The 23814-nt window shown below is 41.6% G+C and overlaps 1 protein-coding gene across 4 annotated transcripts in view; it reads right to left on the reverse strand.

The window, feature by feature from the left end:
- Window positions 1-23814, reverse strand: part of EFR3A (EFR3 homolog A) — a 135650-nt gene that overhangs the window by 80468 nt on the left and 31368 nt on the right. For 3 of the 4 annotated variants that reach the window (XM_062187976.1, XM_062187977.1, XM_062187979.1), the window contains exon 2: window positions 4139-4215. In XM_062187976.1, coding sequence (XP_062043960.1) covers window positions 4139-4215 — 77 coding nt within the window. Of the gene's footprint in view, window positions 1-4069; window positions 4089-4138; window positions 4216-23814 lie in introns of those variants that run through there. The other variant, XM_062187978.1, reaches the window with a different exon arrangement.

The raw sequence follows: 23814 nt of genomic DNA on the forward strand, positions 1-23814 counted from the left end.
CATTAAAGTGGTCATATGGATAGGATTAAGGGTCTTGGTAATAATAACAGAATTAAAAAGGAGTGAATGCCCAAATATGGGAAGCAGTCCACACAGCAGACTCATACAATGACAATAGCTTTAAATAGCACTCTGACCTCAGAATCAGCCCTTAAGGCACTCTGGTCTGGCTAAAAAGCCCACAAGAGCATTTAAGGCATGGAAAACCAAGACACTGGGGCAAAAAAAATGTCCTACATGATGGATCTTGCTGGATGAGACCCCAGTGGAAAAAAGTGGTCATCAAAGGAGGTACTTTTCTTTGAAGGGAGGAGAGAACTTCCACTTTGCTTACAGCATTGTCTGAATACTGACGGAGTCTGTAGATTTCAAAAGCTTCCATAGCCTAGGCAGTCCATGTCAAGAGCCTCGGGTGGTCACTGACATCATACATTAGAGTGTTAACTGTTAAATTAACAACAAGAGTCACTATGAACTAACTTCCCATGTATGACCTCTGTCCTCAAAGAGTTGTATTATATCTAAATGTTCCCAAAAGATTATCATTGAGTGCTTTGTTAATTAAGTTTCTATTAGAAAAAAAAAAAAGAAGAAGTGAAATTAACTTCAAGACGCAATGACTTTGAACAGCTCTCATCTTAACTGTTGAGGAATAGTTTTTGTTTGTTTTGGTTTTTGGTTTTTCTTACCATGCAAATTTTTGAACTGTTTAGTTTGTACAGATTTGGTCTCCTGTGTATAAAGTTCATCAAAAATGGATCTTAGTGGAGAATGGGACTGGGAATGGCAGGAGGAGGAGGAGGAAAGATGGGAGGGCAGCTATAGTGAGAAGAATCCCTATATTCCTAAGTTGTACTTATGAAATGCATGAAGTCTGTATTGCTTAAATAGAAGGTTTATTTGGGGGGAAAATAAATAAAATAAATAAAGGATTTCACTTACAGTAAACATCTACTTCAAGTATATAATTTGAAATGTGATCACTCTGTAGGGCTGTGAAAGCACCACTAGAAACAAGATACCCCTGTTCCCATCGTTTGCAGATTCTCAGGTGCTCTGCAGTCCATCCTCCCCTCTCCAAGCAACCACAGCCCTCCTTTTCATCATTCTGAGTCTGTATGCACATTACATAAATGGAGCCAATCTGTTGATTCTTCTGTGAATGACTTCTTTCAATCAGCTAACTTCTTTGCTTAAGAACCCCTTTCTAGTTCACCTGGATGACATCTATTCCTCTTTCAGTTCTTAGCTTCCTCCAAAGACTCTTCATGGCATCTTTCCAATCACCTTCCCAAGACTGGATGAGATTTTCCCACTTTATGTCTTAATCACAGCACTTACTCCAGTATTATACTATAGCACATAGTATTTTCATTAAACAAATAGCAATTGAGTACCAACCATGTGCCAGGTACTGTGATAAACACTGGGGAAATAATAGTGAGCAAAGAACTGTATTAACTCATTTAATTCTCAAGAAAAGATTGTTAAGAATGGTACCATTTATTACTTCCACCACACAATGAATAACTCAAAAAGTTGCTCCAGATCACCTATCTTAGTAATTACAAAAAATCATTTGCTTGTTTGTCCCTCTACAAGACTGCTTTCCTAAAACAGTGACTGGACTATAGCACATATATCCCTGTTTTAAAGGTATCTACTTTCTGATCGATTCTGAATACACAAGATGTTTTCATTTGTTTTACTAAATAAAAAGAAAAATGGCAAATTAAGTAATAATTAAGTAATGTACATAGATTCATGCATTTTTAATTTTTTTAGAGATTTATTTATTTATTTGAAAGTCAGAGTTAAAGAGGCAGAGACAGAGAGGTCTTCTATCCACTGATTCAATCCCCAAATGGTCACAACAGCTGGAGCTGGGTGGATCTGAAGCCAGGAGCCTGGAGCTTCTTCCAGGTCTCCCACACAGGTGCAGGAACCCAAACACTTGGGACATCTTCTACTCTTTCCAGGCCATAGCAGAGAACTGGATCAGAAGTGGAGTGGCCAGGACTCCAACCGGTGCCCATATGGGATACTGGCACTGCAGGTGGTGGCTTTATCCGCAAGGCCACAGCACTGGCCCTCATTTTTTATTTTCTATGAATCTTATTTTATAGACTGTCATTTAACTAAAGCTTACCTAAGGCCAGCACCGTGGCTTAACAGGCTAATCCTCCACCTTGCGGCGCCGGCACACCTGGTTCTAGTCCCGGTTGGGGCGCCAGATTCTATCCCGGTTGCCCCTCTTCCAGGCCAGCTCTCTGCTATGGCCCGGGAAGGCAGTGGAGGACGGGGTTGGGCCCTGCACCCGCATGGGAGACCAGGAGAAGCACCTGGCTCCAAGCTTCGGATCAGCACTATGCGCCGGCCGCAGCAGCCATTGGAGGGTGAACCAACGGCAAAAAGGAAGACCTTTCTCTCCGTCTCTCTCTCACTATCCACTCTGCCTGTCAAAAAAAAAAAAAAAAAAAAAAAAGAAGAAGAAGAAGAAGAAAAAGAAAAAGAAAAAAAAATAGTAAATAAAGCTTACCTAAATCTCTGGCAAAAATAAAGATTCTTTCAGTAGTCATTCTCCAATTTATGTCATCGCTCCCATGAGCAAGCTGAAGAGTCTTGTGCTGTCTACAAGTTAAAGTGGATAAGGCAGAAGTCTTGCCTGTCATTTACATTCCCCCATAATTTGGCCTCCACTTTACCTTCAGTGACCATATGTCAGATCGTCAGGGAAATAAAGATCTGAATATTCTCTCTCTCTCATTCCCCTTCTCTAACTTTGCCTTTGAAATAAATAAAAATAAAATTAAAAAAACAAAACCAAAAAAAAAAAAAAAACAACTCTAGAACAGTCTTTCTTTACCTCTCAATTCTCTTCTAAAAGAAAAGAAGATTACAGCCAATCCCTACTTATTCTTTGGATCCTAGCTTAGATTTCATTTCCTCCAGGGCTTTCATCTACTAAATCCAAATTAGACAGCACTCCTGTGTATGCCATAGCGCCTTTTTTTTTTTTTTTTTTTTTAAAAACAGGCAGAGTGGACACTGCGAGAGAGAGAGACAGAGAGAAAGGTCTTCCTTTGCCATTGGTTCACCCTCCAATGGCCGGCGCACCGCGCTGATCCAAAGCCAGGAGCCAGGTGCTTCTCCTGGTCTCCCATGGGGTGCAGGGCCCAAGCACTTGGGCCATCCTCCACTGCACTCCCGGGCCATAGCAGAGAGTTGGCCTGGAAGAGGGGCAACCGGGACAGAATCTGGTGCCCCGACCGGAACTAGAACCCGGTGTGCCAGCGCTGCTAGGTGGAGGATTAGCCTATTGAGCAGCGGCACCGGCTGCCATAGCGCCTGTCACAAAATTTTTTCACACAATATCGTAATAGCCAACGGATTTATCTATGAGCTGGGTGACGGCAACAAATCATGCTCTCTTCAGTTATAACTTGAGTACTCAGTATACATAATCTTTTTTTATTTTTTATTTATTTATTTTTTTTATTTTTGACAGGCAGAGTGGACAGTGAGAGACAGAGAGACAGAGAGAAAGGTCTTCCTTTGCCATTGGTTCACCCTCCAATGGCTGCCACGGCCGGCGTGCTGCGGCCAGCGCACCGCGCTGATCCGAAGCCAGGAGCCAGGTGCTTATCCTGGTCTCCCAAGGGGTGCAGGGCCCAAGCACTTGGGCCATCCTCCACTGCACTCCCAGGCCACAGCAGAAAGCTGGCCTGGAAGAGGGGCAACCGGGACAGAATCCAGCGCCCCGACCAGGACTAGAACCTGGTGTGCCGGCGCCGCTAGGCGGAGGATTAGCCTGTTGAGCCACGGCACCGGCCTCAGTATACATAATCTAACACTGGTTCATAAGTTTTTGCTGAGTGTTAAATTAGACATTATACAGATTATGAAAGAATATCACCTATCACTCCAGATTTGTGTTTAATCTATGAACAGGATCTGAAAAGTAGAAAGTCGAGCATAGGTCACTCAAAAGTAAAAGACGGAAGTATAAAAATAGTAATGTATAAGACGAGATGTAAGGGTAAAAATAGAGAAATGAAATTAGGGAAACCTTAGGGAGGTCAGCAGGGGGCAGAATGGGTCAGCAAAGAGAAGGATCAGTAGATGTAGATCAATTTACTTTTGGATCTTCAGGGAATATGTTGTCCACCAGGCGTTTGTAGCGAGGACGCAATGCAGAACAGCAGCAACATACTCCTGTTTAAAAAATAAAAAGTACAGAAATATTAATATTGTAAACTGACCTAGAAATTTCAGTTTCTGAATATGAGTATGCTACTTAAAAAGTATAAACTGCCACAAACAAGAAAAGCTATGCAAATTCAGAAAGTGACACAGAAATGAGAAAGCTGTATTTTTCACCCCTCCCAAACACAGCTTCTAACAATCTGCATGTGGGGTAGATGTCTGGCACAGAGGTTAAGGTGCCATTTGGAACACCCCCAATCCCATATTGGAATGCATGGATTTGTGTCATAGCTCTGCTCCCAATATCAACTTCCTGCTCACGTACACGCTGGGAGGCAGCAGCGATGGCTCAAGTAGTTGGGTCCCTGTCACCTACATGGGATACCCACATTGAGTTCTGGGCTCAGCCCTGGCTGTTGCAGGCATCAGGGAGGGAACCAGTGGATGGGAGATCCCTGTCTGCTTCTCTCTTTGCCTTTCAGTGAAATACAGCTTTAAAGATTTTTTAAAATTTAGAGGCAGGGGCCAGTGTTGTGGTGCAGTGGGTTAAGTTGCTGCTTTGAACGCTGGCAATTTGTATTTGGGTTTGTATTTGGGTTTGGGTTTGAGTCCTGGCTGCTCTACTTCCAATCCAGCTCCCTGCTAATGTGAGTGGGAAAGCAGTTAAAGATGGCAAGAATCTGGGCCCCTGCCAATCACTTAGGAGGATCCAGTTAGAAGATACAATGTGGCCATTTGGGGAGTGAACCAGTGGATGGATGCTCGTTCTCTCTCTTTCAAATCAATACATAAATATTTTTTAAAAAAATATGTGTGGAGCCGGCACTGTGGTGTAGTGGGTAAAGCTGCCGCCTGCAATGCCAACATCCCATAAGGGCACTGGCTGGAGTCCTAGCTGCTCCACTTCTGATCCAGCTCTCTGCTATGGCCTGGGAAAGCAGTGGAAGATGGCTCAAGTCCTTAGGCCCCTGCACCTGCATGGGAAAATTGGAAGAAGCTCCTCATTCCTGGCTTCGGATCAGTGTAACTCTGGCCGTTGTGGCCAATTGGAGAGTGAACCAACAGATCGAGGACCCCTCTCGCTCGCTCTCTCTCTCTCTCTCCCTCTCTCTCTCTCTCTCTGCCTCTCCTTCTTTCTCTGTATAGCTTTCAAATAAATAAATAAATTAAAAAAAAAAAACATATGGGGCCGGCGCCGCGGCTCACTAGGCTAATCCTCCGCCTTGCGGCGCCGGAACACCGGGTTCTAGTCCTGGTCGGGGCGCTGGAGTCAGACATACATGCGGTGAATCTGGAGACATGTCCAGCAGGGAAGGGGAGAAGTAGGGGTGGGAGACACAAGGAGGAGGTTACTTGTCTTACCACACCTATCCGTCACCAGTAAAACAGATGTAATAATATTTTTTCATAACCACTATGAAAATTGAATAAAATTATATATATTTATTAAGCATTCCAGAAAATGGTAACACTCTTGGTAATGTAGAGTAATAATACAATCAGGCTAAGCTTAAGGTGATCAAGGGTGCAACAATGAGAAATCTTTGCTGTAAACTAATCATTTAAAAATCTCAATAAATTTCATATACAATGCACAAGTTTTCAATAAGAATAGTACCAGCTGGGTTAACTGCCATTTTCTGAACACGATGTGTGTACCGTACACTAGGGCTTTTCAACATTATTCCTTTACTGCTAAAGCAGCTGTGTGAGATGGGGTTATTATCCCCATCGACGAAGGAGGAAACAGAAGTTTTGTGAGGCCCATTTGCCCAGCTTCATCTAGCTGGTGAAAAGCCTCAGCAACCATGAATCCTACCCAGATCTGATGACTTCAAAGGGCAACTCTGACACTACATTCAAGTCCAACGTCAAAACTGCTTAAACATTTTAGCTTTCTACAAATCATGACTGATACACATGATTGCAGGAATGTGTGTACCTAACAGATGAGGAATGTGCTGCGTAACAGGCAAGTAAAAACACCAGTGAGATTTTCAGGAAAGGCCATAATGAAACAGAAATACCTGCATGAACACATACTATAAATGAAAAGCTGTCCACTATAAAGAAGATTTATGAAATGAGGTTAAAATTTCCATTTCCCAAACTTTTTATGAAATTGTACTATACAATAGACAATATAAGGTTAAAATGATTGGCAATAATCATAAAAGAAATTACTTGAGAGATTACATTAAGTAAGAGAATACAGTACTTACGAACATCACAAGAATAGATAAAATCAAACCATTAGACCTACTCGGATATAGAAATGTGGTTGACTCCCTTGAAGTAAATTCATAAGGCTTTTCTAGTTCGGCTGCAGGTACCTGAACGTAGTCCTTCATGTTGTATTAGACTTTTTTCTAGTTGATCTTCCTGCTTCTAGATCCTTTTACCTACTGATCAGGAAGTGCCTAGTTCACTTTACTTCTAATTAATTAGGAAAGGACACTCAGTAACTTATCTGCATTGTGGTTGACATCAAATATAAAGCTAACAAGAACTTGATAATATCCATATCAAATTCTGCTAACAAAGCCACTTAGCCTAAATAGAATACTAAGGCACTTGCATTGCTAGTTGAATAAAAGCAGATTTTCAAACAGTTTAAATAAGAAAGTGCACTTACTTATATTTTTTTTCTTAAAGCATGCTTTTAGTACCTCCCAACAAACTCACTTGACCCAGATACCATCTTATTTCAACCTCTTCCTTTTTTCAAAATGAAAAATAAAAACTGGCTGAACACACACAAGTCCCCTCCCCAAACTGGCAAGCCTAAGCAATATGAATTCTTCATTTAATTTAGCACATGAAGTGTGAGAAAGTCATTCATTCCTCTCCTAAACATGTGAAACTCAAAAGCCCTGATTATGATACATAAGAAGAGATGAAACAGGAAGGCTCAAGTAGGATAACTATGGAAAAATGGAACTTGAGTACAGTCAGAAAAGAGAAATTATAGGAGGCCGGCGCCACGGCTCACTAGGCTACTCCTCTGCCTGCGGCGCCAGCACCCCGGGTTCTAGTCCTGGTTGGGGCGCCGGATTTTGTCCCGGTTGCCCCTCTTCCAGGCCAGCTCTCTGCTGTGGCCTGGGAGTGCAGCGGAGGATGGCCCAAGTCCTTGGGCCCTGCACCTGCTTGGGAGACCAGGAGGAATCACCTGGCTCCTGGCTTCAGATCAGCGCGGTGCACTGGCTGCTGTGCGCCGGCTGCAGCGGCCATTGGAGGGTGAACCAACGGCAAAGGAAGACCTTTCTCTCTGTCTGTCTCTCTCACTGTCCACTCTGCCTGTCAGAGAGAGAGAAAGAGAGAGAGAGAGAGAGAGAGAGAGAGAGAGAGAGAGAGAGAGAGAGAGAAATTATAGAGGGAAAAAGTACCAGACTGCATTTTTTAAAGATTTATTTATTTATATATTGGAAAGGCAGAGAGACCTTCCATTCCTAAATGGCTGCAACAACCACAACTGGGACAGGCTGAAGCCAGGAGCCTGAACCTCCTCCCAGGTCTCCCATGTCGGTAACAAGGGCCCAAGCACTTGGGCCATCTTCTGCTGCTTTCCCAGGTGCATTAGCAGGGAGCTGGATCAGAAGTGCAATAGCCCGGACTTGAACTGACACCCATATGAGATGCCAGCACAGCAGCAGCTGCTTAACCACTGGGACACAAGGTCTGTCCCTGCATATTCTAATAGTGTGCAGACAGGCTCAGGGGGCATTAAGGGTCTCTGAGCATTAGTGAGCAAACAGAAAACGCTTCTACTAATCTCTTAAGGTTCGGAATCTAAAAATTTCCTGGGGTAGATAAGCCACCTAAAAGCATTTAAAATGCTTTTTGCAATTCATGCCTTTTACAAACTCCTAAACTATCACTTCTTAAAAACACTCCAAGAGAATTTCTTCTCTTTATTCTCATGTGGATTCACCAGTCTCTGAAAAGAGGGAGGTACAAGGATGCCTATGAGAGGAAATAAACATTCTTCGATGGGAAGGCATTAGAATTAATCCCCGCCCCTCCTCACTCACAGAGGCACTCACAGGAGGATTTGAGCAGCCATACGGAGAACCTCACCACCCAACTCACAACATGGATCAGGCCCATGGAAACGCAAAGGTGTACTGACAAGAAGCAGCATTCTGTTCCACCAATGAGTACCTCTGGTTAGGGATAACATCTGTTTTCCTGTGTAACTAAGTGTTGGTAGTTGGATAATTAAAATGACTCCTTTTTAAAAAACACAACTTTCAACTGACGTTACCCTATAACAAACTAAATCTAAATGGAAATACTGATATCCCCATCATGAACTGTACACCACTGTGCCACAGAATTCCTGGGATAAAGTTACTCTCCCAAACAAAAATGCTGTCACTGCAGTTGACAAATGCTTAGATCCTATTGTGAAAACTGACTATGTGACTTTGTATCAAATTTGTATCATGAGCTGTAAAAGCAAACAATAAATAGTATCTTTAACTTGTATGTGACAATTATATTATCTAATTTCATTCTTATATTGAATATGTTAGGAATTTGTTGACATATGTAGAGCTCACTAAATTCTCCATACTTTTAAATGAGAATGGTAGGACCTGCTCTGGTCCAGGTGGGTTGCTGCTTGTCTGCAGCACCAGTAACCCGTATGGGCACCAGTTCAAGTCTTGGTGGCTCCACTTCCAATCCAGCTTCCTGCTAATAAACCTGGGAAAGTAGGACGACCCAAGTCCTTGCACTCCTGCACACACGTGGGAGACCCAGATGAAACTCCTGGCTTCAGTCCAGCCCTGGCCATTGCGGCCATTTTGGGGGTGAATCAGCAGGTGAAAGATCTCTCTCTCCCTCTCTCTCTGTAACTCTTCCAAATAAATATTTTAAGAGAGACAAAGAGAGAGAGAGCGAGAGGGAGAGCGCGCGTGCGCAAGAGAGAGAATGGCTATGATTACTAGATTTGGGTCCTTTATGAATTTACCATATATTTCTACCATAGTAGTTACAATAATTTATTGCATTTACTTATATACATATGTATTTTTACCACCAAAATGAACCCCTTAAATTCAAAGTCCATATTCATTGTTGTATGTCTCACATATAGCAGACATTTATAAAAATGTTTCTCACTAAATGAAGAAGCACAAAAAGTTCACTACCAAAATGAGTTTAGTATCTGTTCCTATATGTGATAAAAATCAAAAGATAAAAAAAGATTAGAGCAGCAAGATGGCGGAATAGGAAGGGAGCACATTGATAGTCCGGAAAGAGACAGTTTAATAAAAGTGGAGATACTGCAGGTTCAGGGAAGAGTAGGGGAAGAAACAGCAGAGGAAACTCTTCTGGAACTAGTGATTCACTGTGGACATGCGTGGAGAGCGTGGGAGCCCAAGTTCGGGACGCCAGCAGCAGACTCAACACACCAGCGCTGGAATGCAAGGTGAGCCAAACCTCAATAGGCTGAAACACCAGCAGGAAAGCGGAAAGAGGAGACTAGAGGGAACGAGGCTTGAAACTCCATGGGGAAAAGTTCACCAGGCTAACTAGAAGAGAGAGAGGGGGAAAAAAAAAAGTGACCGATACATACACGAGTTTCTCTCTCTCCGCTCACCACTCAAAGGCAAGACAAAGAGCAGGCGCCATTTTGGACATAAGTCATAAGCAGGGCAACGTCAGGTCTGCACCAGCCCTGAGCCTAGCAGAAAAACCTGACTCTGGGGGGGTGAAATAACAGGAGATTAGGATCTAACTAGGCAACCCAGTGGGAGACTGCAGGAGAATTAGAGCCCACACCAAGGGCAGCAGAGATTCCCTGTGTGGTCCTTGGGAAAGAGCTTCCGATCTCTGGCTCCTGTGGGTATATCACTCGCCTGCTAACTACCTCCAATTACGTTCAGCTGTGCAGAATTACTTCCCTTTTGAATCAAAAAAAAAAAAAAAAGGAATGAAAGAAAGAGATTTACCACGCCTAACCTGGGAGTGTCACCTTCGACACACCCTCAACACTGAGGAACCAAACAAAGCTCTCAGGACACACTCATCTCAAGCCTCTAAGGCTCCACCGAAAGCAGACAGTCCACTTAATATAGAGCCATAGTATAACAAGAAAAAACACCACAGTGAAGAAACCAAATATCTCCAACATGCCAAACAACAAACGCAAAAACCGAGGTAACAAGAACAAAGAAGACTCTATGACGCCCCCAAATGAAAAAGACACACCAATGCAAGATTATGAAGATGAAGAGAGAGAAGAAATGCAAGAAGCGGATCTCAAGAAATTGGTAAGATCATTAAGAAGTTCTCAAAAACAAATTCTTGAACTACTGAAATCTTTAATGGACAAGATAGAAAATCTCTCTCATGAAAATGAAATATTAAGGAGGAATCAAAATGAAATGAAACAACTAGAACAGGACACTGTGACAGTGATGAGAAATCATAATTAAATGAAGAATTCAATAGATCAAATGATAAACACATTAGAGAGCCTTAAAAACAGAATGGGCGAAGCAGAAGAGAGAATGTCAGACTTAGAAGACAGAGAACAGGAAAGGAAACAGGCAAATCAAAGAAAAGAGGAAATTAGAAATCTAAAAAATATTGTCGGGAATCTACAGGACACTATTAAAAAACCTAACATTCAGGTTCTGGGAGTTCCTGAAGGCATGGAGAGGGAGAAAGGATTAGAAGGCATTTTCAGTGAGATACTAGCAGAAAATTTCCCAGGTTTGGAGAAGGACAGAGGCATCTTAGTACAAGAAGCTTATAGAACCCCTAATAAACATGACCAAAAGAGATCCTCACCACGACATGTTGTAATCAAACTCACCACAGTGAAACATAAAGAAAAGATTCTAAAATGTGCACGAGAGAAACGTCAGATCACTCTCAGAGGATCTCCAATTAGACTCACAGCAGACTTCTCATCAGAAACCCTACAAGCTAGAAGGGAATGGTGAGACATAGCCCAGGTACTAAGAGAGAAAAACTGCCAGCCCTGAATATTATATCCTGCAAAGCTCTCATTTGTGAATGAAGGTGAAATAAAGACTTTTCATAGCAAACAGAAACTGAAAGAATTTGTCGCCACTCGTCCTGCCCTGCAAAAGATGCTTAAAGATGTTTTAGACACAGAAACACAGAAACATGGTCATCAATATAAAAGAAGGTAAAGGAAGGAAACCTCACAGCAAAAGATCACAGGAAGCTCAATTTCTCTTTGACATAGAAATAAAATCTGATTCTCTGTTAAAGCAATATCTTAAAGTAATCTATTATGTTCTCTTGATGTCTGTTAAATTCTAATTGTTCAAAAACAGCTGAATTTTTATTAAGAGCTATGGGATATTTAAATAGGTGGTTATTTTCAAAGATTTGAATAATCACCTTGTAACAATGATCAAATTTGGTCTATGTTATGTCATGATTTTAAGGAATCTTATTTCAACCAGATATTTTGGATTTTGAGCCTTCTTGGCATTCTTGACAGGCGTTCAAAAAATCAAAGTTTCAAACAATCTGGTCTCTAAAATTTCCAGTAAATCCTGGACTTTGGTTTTTCCAGTTTGGGCCCAACTGAAAAAATCGAAAGACCTATGTCTCTCATCTTATAGAGACACCAACTAGTCAGGCTATTTGGATTATATTAGAAGTACTGTCAAGATGTGACGTGGTACTAAATTTTAAGTTTCTATAATGGAAAATGCTATTAATACAAATTTTTGAGAATTAAAAAGTCTAATGATTTGTGTTACTAGACATGATAGTTATCTTAATGAGAAAGCCCCAGAGGCCTAAAGGGTTAAATACTTGTAAAATCCTACAGGTGCTTTCAAAAATACTGTGAAGTAAGCAAGTGCCTCTTGTTGGTTGATGAGTTTATAATTTTAAACATGGCGACTTAAAGTCTTTTGTCATCCACAGTTATATATGATTTGCTACTCATAAAACTAAAGCGTTGTTGGTTCTGTGTTTAGCTGTCCTCCTATAGGTTCCTATGGACGTTTTCCAGCCACTTCTATTGTATTCCTTACTTTGGGATGGCTCTGCAAACAGATGAAGCCAATAATGTATTAACAGTACCAACTGAGAGAAAGTATGGTTAACTGAGGTTACTAAAAACAAAAAGCAATTCAAATCAATTGGCAATCTACAAAAAGAGTTAAAGATTTTAAAAGCTATTATTAAAATTCCTATATTGCTCTATTATGTTATGTTATATGTGTGTACATATTATATGTCCACATAGGAAAATTTTATTAAGAATTTTATTTTAATTGGCTTATAGATAAAATTGTCCATAAATTTAAGCTGCTAAAATCAATCAAAGATACATTTAATTCATGTGACCTGAATCTCTGCATCATATGTTTTAAACTTGTTGGTAGAAAGAAACTAAAAACATTCTAGATGGTTGTGCTTAAGTTTACTGGTTAAACAAACTACACCATGTTAGATATTTAAGAGGTGTTTCCAAATACATGATTCTTAAAATTTATAGAAGGCATTGGACCTTCTGGTAAATGTTTTCTTAAGTTGTTATCTAATGGTTGAAACGGTTTGCTAAGTATTCATGTGATATTGCTATTGTCAGCAAGCGATCTAGGACTTGCTCCCTCATTTCTCTATTCTAAGCCCAACTTGTTCTTTCATTTCTCTATTCTCCTCAAGGTAGGAAACTAATACTATTATAAAGGAATCTGTAGGACGCACAATTTAATCTTTAGACCTTATAAAAGAGATGGCTAACATTTTTCAGTTATAGCATAGCCAAAATAAGAGCTTAAATAATAATCTCATAGCTAGATTTACTTTGCCATCAGCAAAGTAAACAGTAAGTAGAAAAAAACCTCCCTTTCAGACCAAAGGGAAAGAATGTTTTTAAGTGAGAATATAATTTTCCTCACGGGCATTGTCTACCTTAGAAAAACTACTACAGAACATGCCTGTGACTATAGACTTGTAGTTCAGGCCACCGAAGATTAGAGATGGGACACGGGCACTCCCTTGACTTGCATCCTCTGGTCTGCTTTAACACAAACCAGGAGGAAAAGAAAGCTAGGCATCAGAAGCAATGGGTGGCAGGCCTATTAATGGCTCATCTCTACAGTGATCTGCCCTCAAGCAGACCCAACAGGCCAGTCCACTGCAGTGGCTTTCAATGTGGTAAGCCTGGGCTTCAGCAGAAGTCAACTTGTGAAGAGCCCTGGCAGCTCTGCCAAGAGTTGGATCACTGGAAATGGACCTACCCTGGAGTCGAAGGATGCCCAAGTCAGAGCCACAGATCTTATTGGCTCTAAGCTGAAAAGCCCTTCACTCAGCCCAACTTCCAAAGTGACCACTGCAGCTGAGGGGATGGTCAAGTAGGGTCAGCAACATTGCAGGCAGAACTGTAAATTTCTTGTTAGAGATGCCCCCTGCCTTTACCTGGCCAGCTCTCCTCCCAGCCGAGCCAAGTAATGAAAGTCAACAGAGTGCCTTCCCCTAGGAGGTTCACACCTCCCTTAGGATGTACCCCATGTGAAGAGATAGATAGGTCTGGGCCTCTTAACTTACAAGGCCTAAAGCCCACCAGATTATTATCAAGCCCCTTCTGTCAGGTTCTATTTGCCTCTCAATCAGAAAACTTAATTGTAGCTTAGACAGCACCTTTCTTAGCTCCTCTAATAACGACTCTGTCCTTTGTTCTAGACCCTGTCTAGCGCACTTGGGCCTCATTCCTTTGTAATCATAACCTCTACTCTACCACCAATGGCTCTACTCCCAACCTGTGTGTACTGATGGTCCTCTTCCCCACTTAATGCTTTATAATTGTTCAGACCTGGTTAAGGCCACTCTTAGGATCATTGGTTACTATCCTCACCCTGTCTTTTATGACCTTGTCTAAATATGATCAGAGTCGGTGAACTTGGAAGGCTTCCATAGCCTTGGCAACTCATGACGAGAGCCTAGGGTGGTTACTGGCGCCATAAACTAGAGTGTCAATTTGTTGGGTCAACAACAGGAGTCACTGTGCACTTGCTCCTCATGTGGGATCTCTGTCCTTCATGTGCTGTACATTGTGATTTAATGCTATAACTAGTACTCAAACAGTATGTTTCACTTTGTGTTTCTACGTGGGTGCAAACTGTTGAAATCTTTACTTAATGTATACTAAATTTATCTTTTTTATATAAAGAGAATTGATAATGAATCTTGATGTGAATGGAAGGGGAGAGGGAGCGGGAGAGGGGAGGGTTGCGGGTGGGAGGGAAGTTATGGGAGGGGGAAGCCATTGTAATTCATAAGCTGTACATTGGAAATTTATATTCATTAAATAAAAGTTTAAAAAAAAGAAAAAAAAAAAGTACATTGTGGGGCCAGCGCTGTGGCACAGCGGGTAAAGCCGCCACCTGTAGCACAGCTTGCCTGTAGCGCCATATCGCATATGGGCACTGGTTGGAGTCCCGGCTGTTCCACTTCCCATCCAGCTCTCTGCTATGGCCTGGGAATGCAGTAGATTGCCCAAGTCCTTGGGCCCCTGCATCCACGTGGGAGACCTAGAAGAAGCTCCTGGCTCCTGGCTTCAGATGGCTCAGCTCTGGTCATTGTGGCCAATTGGGGAGTTAATCTGCAGATGGAAGACTTCTCTCTCTCTTTCTCTGTATAACTCTGACTTTTAGTATAAATAAATAAATAAATCTTTTAAAAAATAGTACATTGTTCACTAAAAAAGGAAAAAACAACATGATTTCTCAAACAGGCAGATGACAATGTCAACTAAATCCCTTTTAACAGCTCATGCTTTATGATTAGGGTTAACAGAAAAAAACAGTATTCAAAGTGAAAAGACTTTTTCTTAAAAGATCTTAAAAATTCAACTCTTCAAAAACTCTAACTCTGAAGTATCTAAAATCATTTAAGAGTCCTCCATATGTATTACTTTCAGGTTAAAATTAAATTCAAGTTATTCATTCAATTAGTGCCAGAACAAAAGGCTTGCCTCACATAATCAAAAAAATTAGCAATATTACACATATCCTTTCCAACTAACAGAATAATTTATATATATGAAGGTACTTCAAAATATTCATAGAAAAATGAATTAAAGGTAATTATTTTTGTGCAAAAAATGGGAAATACATGAAGTTTTTCTTTTTTTAACATTTTATTTTCATCTACTTGAAAGGTAGAGCAATAGAGACAGACAGAGACAGAGACAAAAAAGAGAGATCTTCCATTTACTGGTTCACTTCCCAACAGTCTGCACCAGTCACAGCTGTGCCAGGCTGCTGTCAGGAGTCTGGAACCTTATCTGGGTTTCCCACAAAGGTAGCAGGGGCCCAAGCACACAAGCCATCATCATCCACTGCCTCCCAAATGCATAAGCAGGCAGCTGATTGGAAGCAGAGGTGCTGGGACCTGAACAGGCATGCTAATGTGGATGCAGACATCCCATGAAGCAGCTCAACCTTGCATTTTCAGGAAACACTTGAAGACCTCTTATATGCATGGATTTCACATACTTTTCACCAAAATAAACATATCTTTTAATTACATTTTCCATAAATGATTTGGATATATAGTGTGTATATGAGAGAGAGAGAGAGAAACAGAGACCGCTAATGATTGTTATTTTGGTACTCAGCATATGTACACAGAACACCTGCTAACAGTGAACTATAGAGGATTAAACATGTAACTATCTAAGAGAAAACACAAAGTTTTAAAAATGAAGTGTTAAAACAAGTTTGGGACACTTGAGGACAAGAGATAGCCCAACGTTAGATGGATCACATGGCCATAAAAGCCACTGAAGTTCAGAGGAAAGAGAACATACTTCAGTTCATGTGAAGAAAGGTTTTACTAAGGACAGCCTTTGAACAGGACTGTTGAGAGCATTGCTGAAGAAGGAGCAGAATTTAACCACAGGGATAATTTGGAGACAGTGGAGGACAACTATAATCAAATGCAACAATGCAAGCATCACTATGAAACAAGGCACACTAAAAAAAACAAAACAAGGGCCGGCGCCGCAGCTCAATAGGCTAATCCTCCGCCTGCAGCGCCAGGTTCTAGTCCCGGTCGGGACGCCAGATTCTGTCCCAGTTGCCCCTCTTCCAGGCCAGCTCTCTGCTGTGGCCCGGGAAGGCAGTGGAGGTTGGCCCAAGTGCTTGGGCCCTGCACCCCATGAGAGACCAGGAGGAAGCACCTGGCTCCTGGCTTCGGATCAGCGCGGTGCGCTGGCCGCAGCACGCCAGCCGTGGCGGCCATTGGAGGGTGAACCAATGGTAAAGGAAGACCTTTCTCTCTCTCTCTCACTGTCCAATCTGCCTGTCAAAAACAAACAAACAAACAAACAAACAAATAATTTAGTAAGTCAAAACTTTGAAAGGAACTCTGAAAATGCCATAAAGGAGGCATGAAAGTCTGGTGACTAATTAGGTGAGATCAGAAGAAAGGGAACAAATGGTCTTATCATCAGGAAAGTGTTCCCTTGGAAAGGATTTTAATCCACTACAGGAGTATTTTATTACACGATCTTTTCCACATGTAATTCTATACCATCTCTCTTTCATTCTCCATTTCACTACTTATTTTATTCCCAGTCATATAAGCCTTATGGGAAAAAGAAAGACAACAAAGCAATAAATAGAACTGAAAATAAAACTGCACTGCAACATTTTGCTCAACAATAGGCACAACACAGACCAAACTCTGGTATATTTTTCCAAACTATTCTGAGACTGTATTAAAAAAAAAAAAGCCTTTTTTTCCCCTGAGTCAATTTCTGACTGTTCAATATATAACATCTTATATTTTCCCACTATTGCCATCTTAATTTAAAAAAAAAAATTAGACATTCTCCTACTGACAAGTAGTCAACCTACAGATTTGTACCTAGATTCAGCTTTATCATACAGAAAAAACTTATCTGAAAAAAATTAAATATTGCTCAGCTGTTACCCAAGAAAGAGAGCAATAAAACCATAAAATTCAAAATAATCTGGCTTTTACAAAATATCTTTCTGAAAGATTTCATTCAAAAACGTCCTGGAATAGCCATATGGAAAAAAAAAACACAAAAATAAAGTCAGAAAATATAATTCCTTATTCATTTCACCTGATGGAATAGTTTACAACGTAACTAAGGAACAATCCAGTGAGTGCCACAGAGATAAGATCTGCAGCCAGGCAAGAAAAGCGCTTATGTCTCTGAGCTACCACTTCAGGACACTGCACGTGGCTCATCTTCCATCTAACAACACATCACCCATGGACCCTAGCTCATCCTCCATCTAACAGCACAGCACCCGTGGACCCTGGCTCATCCTCCATCTAACAGCACATCACCCGTGGACCCTGGCTCACCCCTCCATCTAACAGCACATCACCCGTGGACCCTGGCGGCACAGGTCCTCCTCCTACACACTCAGGTGGCAGAGCCTTGGTGTCCCAATCTCCAAAGGTAAGTAATTAGATGACACAGAATTGAAAACTGAAATAGTATGCAAATGCTTCTTAAAATTTCTAAAATACTTGGCTGGCGCCGTGGCTCACAAGGCTAATCCTCCACCTGTGGTGCTGGCACCCCAGGTTCTATCCCCGGTCAGGGTACTAGATGATGGCCCAAGTTGCTGGGCCCTGCACCCACATGGGAGACCAGGAGGAAGCACCTGGCTCCTTGCTTCAGATCACCGCAGAGCTGGCCATAGCGGCCATTGGGGGGGGGGGGGGGTTGAACCAATGGAAGGAAGACCTTTTTCTCTAACTCTGTCAAAAATTTTTTTCTAAAATACTGACTAATGTTCTCTTCAATGTCAGAAGTGCTGTTAGAATTACAACTTAAGCGTATGGGAGGCCGGCACCGTGGCTTAACAGGCTAATCCTCCACCTTGCGGTGCCGGCACACCAGGTTCTAGTCCCGGTTGGGGTGCCGGATTCTATCCCAGTTGCCCCTCTTCCAGGCCAGCTCTCTGCTATGGCCCGGGAAGGCAGTGGAGGATGGCCCAAGTGCTTGGGCTCTGCACCCACATGGGAAACCAGGAGTAGCGCCTGGCTCCTGCCTTCGGATCAGCATGATGCGCCGGCCGCAGTGGCCACTGGAGGGTGAACCAACGGCAAAAAGGAAGACCTTTCTCTCTCTCTCTCTATCCACTCTGCCTGTTTAAAAAAAAAAAGTATGGGAGCAATGACTTTCCTCTTTAGTCAAAAGCAATACATTGATATTTACCTTGCATAACTAATATGCTTCAAAAGGAGGAAGTAACTATGCAATAATCTATGATAGATATTAGGAATCAGTACTAAAAGGGAGACAAGTGGTGGAAAGGTAAAAGGCAAATCAGATTACATAGAACTTAACTGAGAAAGTAAAAGCACTAATAATGTATTTTAACAAATGCACTAGCTAGCAACAAAACACTCAAAAAAGAATCTTGTAATTTTCAAAAAAAGAGAGATGTACTGTCCAGTTAAGGAAAACATCTGGGAAATCAGTAAGGGAACACTTTCCATCTCTGAGTACACTTCAAAATTCAGTATTTTTGGAGCTTTCAACCAGAATTTACTTTCAATTTCTTACAGCAAACTTGCTAAATATACAAAATAACACAGCTAGTCAAAGAGTAGGGAATGCTTTGCTTTAACATTAAACAAAAACTATGAGTGTATATCCAAAGGCTGTTAACAGTTTCCTTTCATCTGAAAAAGGACAAAAGAAACTGAATTTACAAATTTTATTTCTGCCTGCTTATAAATTGAATATTTCTTCTGAAGAGTCTTTAGATGAACTAAACACATTCTTATGGAACACCAAGAAAACAGTTCTGAAAAGTTTTTGTTATATCAATGCCTGGATATAAGCTAACGGTCTAGGAATCTTCACCCATTACAATAGTTTTGAAGGGTCAACAATTTCTGGCAGCAGTCAAAACATTCCATAGTTTTTAAAATACGGTTAATTTAGGGGCCGGCGCTGTGGCACAGCAGGTTAATGCCCTGGCCTGAAGCGCCGGCATCCCATATGGGCGCAGGTTCTAGTCCTGGCTGCTCCTCTACCAATCCAGCTCTCTGCTATGGCCTGGGAAAGCAGTGGAAGATGGCCCAAGTCCTTGGGCCCCTGCACCCACGTGGGAGACCTGGAAGAAGCTTCTGGCTCCTGGCTTCAGATCGACGCAGCTTCGGCAGTTGCAGCCATCTGGGGAGTGAACCAGTGGATGGAAGACCTGTCTATGTAACTCTTTCAAATAAATAAATAAATCTTTAAAAAAAAAACAAGAATTCATCTAAACAAAAAAAAAAAGGTTAATTTTAAAAACTACATGAAAACATAAAAATTCCCATCAAAAATAGATGTTACTAGTGCTACTTGTTAGGTGACATCCTAACTGGGAGTCCACAAAATTCTCACATTATAAATCAAAACAGAGAAAGATTCATTAACACCAGCACACAAAATGTGGGCTTAAAACAAGTGATAGCAAGAATTCAATTTGCAAACCGCTGATTTAGATACTTCAAAATTCAACTGTACTTAGATAATTTAGCGTCTTGAGAGTGACCAAGGGTACTATTAGTAATTATGCAAAGGCTAGTGGCATAAACTTTGACCATCTCAAACAAACCAGGGCCTATGGTTATCCTACTCATTCTCTTCGAGTATTGAGACATGTGCAAAGACATCCTCAAATTTTCAATTAGTTACAATATGAGGAAAAGCAGGGACAATCCAATAAGGGCAGATAAAGACAAAGGTAAGGTTACAAACCACACCTGGAAGAAGACTGGGGCTGCAGGATGGACAGCAACATCTTCAGACTTTAGCTGGCTTTAATTTTCCTGGTATATAGTCATGATAATGCATCAATTTTTTATGATGGTTCATTAACTGTAATTAAAATATTTTAGAAAATGTCTACTACATTCAAGAGACTAACCTGGTTGTGAAATGTACAAGTAAGTTATAAAATAGGTTCCTGACATAAAGACTTTTAAAATACAAGGGTACTAAATACTAAATACTAAAGTGTCCACAGGAAGATAAAATTAAAAGGTAAGTTTATCTTGGTACCAAAAAATCCTGAAAACCATGCATAGTTCTAACCATAATACACATTTTTCTTTTCTTTTTTTTTTTTTTTTTTTCATGCCAGCATGAGGAGCCATTTATTGTTCAGGGGCTGGGCCCCCACGTTTGGGGGGAGTCCCCCCGCTGCTTCCTCCCCCCATGGTCCCTGTGGACCCCTCAAGTGGCAGGCTGCTGATCTGGTCGTTCAGAGAGCACATCTTGAGGTGCAGGTAGTCCAGAGCGGCCACCTTCTCCTCCGGCTTCGTCTTGTCCGTCAGCAGCAAGTTCTTGGCCCGCAAGGCCTTGTCTTGGGCCAGTCGAAGGGTGGAGCTCAGGGCCTCTGCCCTGACGTGTTTGGCCAAGGCTTGGCGCTCCAGCTCCAAGAACCCCCGATGTGCTCTGTTCTCTCCATCTCACTGCACGGAGCCCCAGGGCCTCGCCCGCATTGCGCCTGCAGCCATGTCACTTCCCACCCAGCCTCACTCGTCTGTCCATAATACACATTTTTCATGAATGGTTTGAAGACTCTACTCATGCACAGATTTCAGAATTTTTTGCACTAAAATAAACTCACAATTTCATTTTCCACAAACTTTTAGAAGTACCTTCATATATCAATGTTATAGAAAATGAGATAATTCCCTTACCAAAATCAAAAGATAGATGCAAAATAATTATAATAATACCAAACAACCGAATTCACCCTTGGTCTCTAGGTAGAACTACATACTATGCCAGTTTTCCTTTCATATATATATTTTTTAGAGATTTACTTATTTATTTGAAAGGCAGAGTTAGAGAGAGATCTTCCATCCACAGGTTCACTCCCCAAATGGCCAGTTCCGATCCAGCTTTCTGCTATGGCCTGGGAAAGCAGAAGATGACCCAAGTCCTTGGGCCCCTGCACTCGTGAGGGAGACCTAGAGGAGGCTCCTGGCTCCTGGCTTTGGATCGGCGCAGCTCCGGCCACTGCAGTCAGTTGGGGAGTGAACCAGCAGATGGAAGACTTTTCTCCTTCTCTCTATGTAACCCTGACTTTCAAAGCAGAAGAACCTACTGGAGCATTTGGATTTTTTTAAAAAAATTATTTATCTCATTTGAAAGCCACAGAGACAGAGTGGAGAAGACAAAGAGATCTCTCATCTGCTGGTTCACTAGAGAAAGAACCTCAACCCAGGGCTCCCCATGGGTGGCAGGGACCAATCTACTTGAGCCATCTCCTGCTGCCTCCCAGGGTGTGCATTAGCAGGCAGCCGGAATCCGAAGTGGTGCCAGGACTCAAACCCAGGCAATCGTGTATCCCCAAGATTGCTCTGATATGCTTCTCAGTATTTCATATTATTCTGCCCTTTAAATCATCATAGTCCTCTGGGCCTATCTTACATGCAATAGCTAGAGAAGAGAGTATATTGTTTGGCAGAACTATTTTACTCCCGTCCTTATCTTCCCTAGAGAACACTTCTGCTATAGGAGAAAAAAAGGAGTGGCTTTCTTCTCAGTCTGGAAGCAGGCAATGAGGACACCCTAAAACACACACCCCAAGTGTCTATCTCAGCACCTACACAGTGCCCAGCACGTAGTTAGAGCTATGTACCTGTCAAATGAATAAACGCGCAAACTCTAAGAGTCTCTCTCCTAGATGTGCATTCCATGATTTCATTCTTCTTGCTTCCATGTGCTAAGCATATTTAGGTGTGGAAACCTGTTTATGTGGCCACTCAGTTACAAAAAAGTCTGAGTCAGCATGCCTTCTGTGGAAAATTCTGGATAAGTTTGCTCTAGTGACCTTAGATACACTGTTGGAAGCTCTACATTTGGAGAAAAAGTAGCGGCCTGGTGATGGACAAAGTCCAAGACCATTCTCTAACCCAGCTTTATTCTGACTTCTATCAGACTAACTTGTATATTTCAGCTGGCTGCAAACTCAGAAGGGGACAAGGGTGAGAATGTTCCCTTTGGAAAACCAATAAATATATGTGCCTCAGAAATATACCTGATTGGGAAAAACACTTAGCTTCAGTATCACTTGTTTTTTAACACATATTTCATGAAGTATACCATGCTGCAGGCACTTAGCAACATGGGAGGAACACAAAGGCCCCAATTCCTGGCCTTTATGGCTCACCACCTGGCAGGAGAACACAATCTATACAGTCAGAATTGCAACTCTGTGCTAACAGTCGGGACAGAACAGGTTGTTATGGGACAGACAGCAGGGGAGAGCTGGAATGTGCTGGGCAAGGCAAAAATCCATCAGCAGAAATTCAGAGTATTTAAGATGTAAGTAAATGTGAAAACAGGATTCTACGGTAATGCAATTTAAAATGTCAAGAGGGACTAAATATATTGACCAAAAATAGAGCAGTGGGAGTTCCAAAATATCTAGACTGAAAATCATCATTATATAAAGTCTACATCTGATATAGAAGAAAGGAAAAAAATCACATAGTTTATGACATAATTATATCCTATAAAAATGATTATGAAATATCCCTTATAAGGATCTACTCACATATGCTATTACTATTTTAATCAGCTCTTAGTAAGGTAAATCCTCTAACTAAAATATACAATTTAAGGTTACATTTTATAATCTGGGATCAATGTTGAAGGATAAAATAAGGCAACAGCATAAGGGAAGTAATACTAAAACAAATATCTAAAGAAAAAAATGTTTTTCTGCACCTGCAGAAATCCCACTCTTTTATCTGGCATTTGATGCCAAACTTAAGATAAAAGCATAGATTTATCCTAATAGGATCAATAATTGGGCACCGTTCTTATTCTAAGAATTGATACAGTAACAGTACTTCTACATTGAGTTCTTCTAAGACAGACATTCAAAAAACAGTTCAATTATTTCATGATTAATCAATCCATCAAAATAGATTTATAAGGTACCCATTACATGCAAAGTGCCAGAAATACAGATGTATCTTTGGAAGTTCCCAAACTATGTAGAAAGATAAAATTCAAAAAACTGTAGCTTCAGATTTTAGTATTCAGTCACCAATTTTTTTTAATATTTATTTATTTATTTGAAAGGCAGAGTTAGAGGCAGAGGCAGAGAGAGGTCTTCTATCTGCTGGTTCACTCCTCAAATAGCCACAATGGCAGGAGCCAGGAGCCAGGAGCTTCTTCCAGGTCTTCCAAATGGGTGCAGAGGCCCAAGGCCTTGAGGCATCTTCCACTACTTTCCCAAGCCACAGCAAAGAGCTGGATCTGAAGTTGAGCTGCTGGGACTCAAACCGGCATCCATATGGGATGCTGGCACTGTAGACGGTGGCTTTACCCACTACGCCACAGTGCTGGCTCCCATCACCAGAAAATTTTAAGATTATGGTGGCAGATGAGGTTGGCATAGTGAGCTAAGCCTCCACCTGCAGTGCTAATATCCCATATGGGTTCCAGTTCCTGCCCTGGTTGCTCCTCTTCTGATCCAGCTCCCTGCCAATGGCCTGGGAAAGCTGTGGAAGATGGCCCAAGTGCTTTAGACCCCTGCACCTACATGGGAGACCCGTTAGAAGCTCCTGGCTTCGGATCAGTCCAGCTCCGGTCAT

This window comes from Lepus europaeus, chromosome 4, assembly GCF_033115175.1.
Source record: "Lepus europaeus isolate LE1 chromosome 4, mLepTim1.pri, whole genome shotgun sequence".
Taxonomy (NCBI): domain Eukaryota; kingdom Metazoa; phylum Chordata; class Mammalia; order Lagomorpha; family Leporidae; genus Lepus; species Lepus europaeus.